This window comes from Limtongia smithiae, assembly GCF_038497785.1.
Source record: "Limtongia smithiae strain NRRL Y-17922 unplaced genomic scaffold V1518scaffold_31, whole genome shotgun sequence".
Lineage (NCBI taxonomy): Eukaryota > Fungi > Ascomycota > Lipomycetes > Lipomycetales > Lipomycetaceae > Limtongia > Limtongia smithiae.
Window position 1 is genome coordinate 1 of NW_027117652.1, and position 2343 is coordinate 2343.

The following is a 2343-nucleotide window of genomic DNA, read 5'->3' on the forward strand; positions in this document are numbered from 1 at the left end:
TCAAAGATGCCGAAAGTATTCCACCAGTACCTACCACCGTCGCACCGATGGGCTCGCCTCAGTGTGGCGAACAACGCTAATGTTGACCCCGAGCAACCTGTGCAGGAAGATTCGTCAGAGGAGGGGCCTGGGTGCCGTACGAAGGACATCGTGTGCAAGTCGGCCGTGGGTGCTTCGCAGGACTAAGGACCTCATTCGCTTTATACCCTGGGATGGGTCGCAATTCATGCTCCTGCATGCCCTCCTCGCAAGTGAGGCACGACAAGTGACTGTGCATAGTGGCCATATAGTTCCATCTGCTCCATCCTGAATCCTGTCTACTTGATTAGGAGATATTGTTCTACATGCATGTTGTGTCTGGGCTTCCTCCGCGTCGACAGAGAAGAGGAAGTCAATTTGCCCCGCATCGCTAACAGGAGCGGCTTCGATACAACCATCCCATTCCTCACATTCCTCTCCATCTTGGCATTAATAAAGCCTGTCATAACATCATAATGATGCCACGAAGTGAAATTAACGTACCTTCCGCAGTCGCATCCTCTTTGAACCTCAATGATTCGAATCCGTCCGCATCTGTCTCCCCCGGCGGGATCGTGCCCATCCGCTCAACAGGCTCGGGTCTGTAGCTACGATGGAAGAAAGTCATAGACGTATTGTGTCTCGAAATCGTAGGACTCATACTGTTGCGCGCTGCAGTTCATGTCGACGACCGACAGCGGTGAGTACAAACAGCGGTCTTCCTGTATCGGCTGACCAGAGCGGACTCGCGTCCAGGAACTGCTGGACTTAGTACATACATAGATGCGCAAGAGTAGAACCTACGGGGAAGCGCATTTCTTCGAACGCCGCGATCGACGCAGAGATGGACGCAGCCGCAAGAAGGAGCGAGACTGTATGCAATTTTATAGCGGGAAGGATCACAAATTGCTGTCCGGGCTTTGGCGTCCGCGAAGCTGTGTGCGCGATGCTGACTCATGCAGCATGATCACTCGTACAGCGTGTGATCTCTACCTCCTTTTTTTCACACCATCACCGTGTATTCCTCTTAATCCTACTTCTAACTACTAATTCGCAACCATGGGTTGCTACAACGCACCTAAAAACCGTACTTGCGCGGTCGCGCCCGCGTCCATACGCGCATCTTGCACAACAACCCTGAACGATCGCCCCGACATCTCGTTCTCCTCCGGACTCCACGCGCACACCCATCGTCCCCTAAACACGCCATCGACAAACTCATATCGCGGTTTGCCTTCCGTGTTGATCTCATCGGCGGAGACGTAGTGTTGCGCATGCCCTGTGGGCAGCAATGGTGCGGGTTCTACTCCACCGCCAAAACTAAGGCGTTCCAAAATCGCTTTCAGCGAGGATAAAAATCTCTTCCAGTATGAAGGCCGGCAAAAGTATCCGTAATTTGACTTCTGCGAACATACAAGCGGCCACAGCTCGTCGCCTTCCTCAAAGTGCCCGTCGTACTGGTGCAGGTATACAATCTCACCGGTCTTTGACATGGTCACCGGGTGAGCTATGCAAAAGTGCCCCTCGTCAGACGACAGAAGCCCTCTGAAAAATAATGGTGTGCCATTTGCGACCGCAGTGGCGTTGAGAGTGAGGTCGACGTCGACGCCATTCGAGTACGGGGCGGAGGGAGCGCGCTGATGGGGTCTAAGAAGACGGGGTCAGTAGACGTCACGGAGAGGACGTCGTAGGACGTCGTAGACGTATTGTCGATCGAGATCGTACACGCAATTTTTACGCGCGAAGCAGTCTTCCGCAGGAACGGAGAGCACGGAGAGTACGAGTCGTTGAGGGCAGCGTGCTCATATCCAGGAACTGGATGGCGCGTTAGCAACGCACAGTCACACGAGAACAAAACATACCATCACCCGATTTGCGGTCACGATAGACGCGGCTGCGAGGAAAAGCACCACGAAGCGCATTGTGGTGGTGGTAGTAGTAATGGAGTGAGCGGTGGTCACGAGTTGATACAAGACAAGGAATAAGTGCTACACACATCGCGTACGATGAACTCCCGTGACTCGAACTTGACGACATTCAAGAACCACGCCGGTCCGAAGAGGAACACATTCGATGGCTGCCGCACGCAATGAGAGGCCTTTTTGAATGGCGTATTTTGTGTTTGCGTGCAGAGAACAATGAGGTTAGCCCTCCAAAGTCGTGCTCATCGAGCGGTGCGTTCTTCATCCCGCACCTCCCAGCTATATTGACAATCACAGCAACCTGGCAGTTAAATCCCTGATCCTCAGTTTCGGCAAAGAGTATTACAGCATCGTCATCCTTGTGCATTCACTTTTCCCCATTGTACTATTTCCCTGGCGAAAA

The 2343-nt window shown here is 52.9% G+C and overlaps 1 protein-coding gene across 1 annotated transcript; it reads right to left on the reverse strand.

Annotated features, from left to right (window-relative positions):
- Positions 1-1085: 1085 nt before the first annotated feature.
- V1518DRAFT_407995 (uncharacterized protein) lies at positions 1086-2016 on the reverse strand (the record flags this gene model as incomplete). Its single annotated transcript, XM_066902016.1, has 3 exons — positions 1086-1665; positions 1689-1833; positions 1881-2016. The coding sequence occupies 3 exons, from the start codon at positions 2014-2016 to the stop codon at positions 1086-1088; spliced, it is 861 nt and encodes a 286-aa protein (XP_066756763.1).
- Positions 2017-2343: the final 327 nt, after the last annotated feature.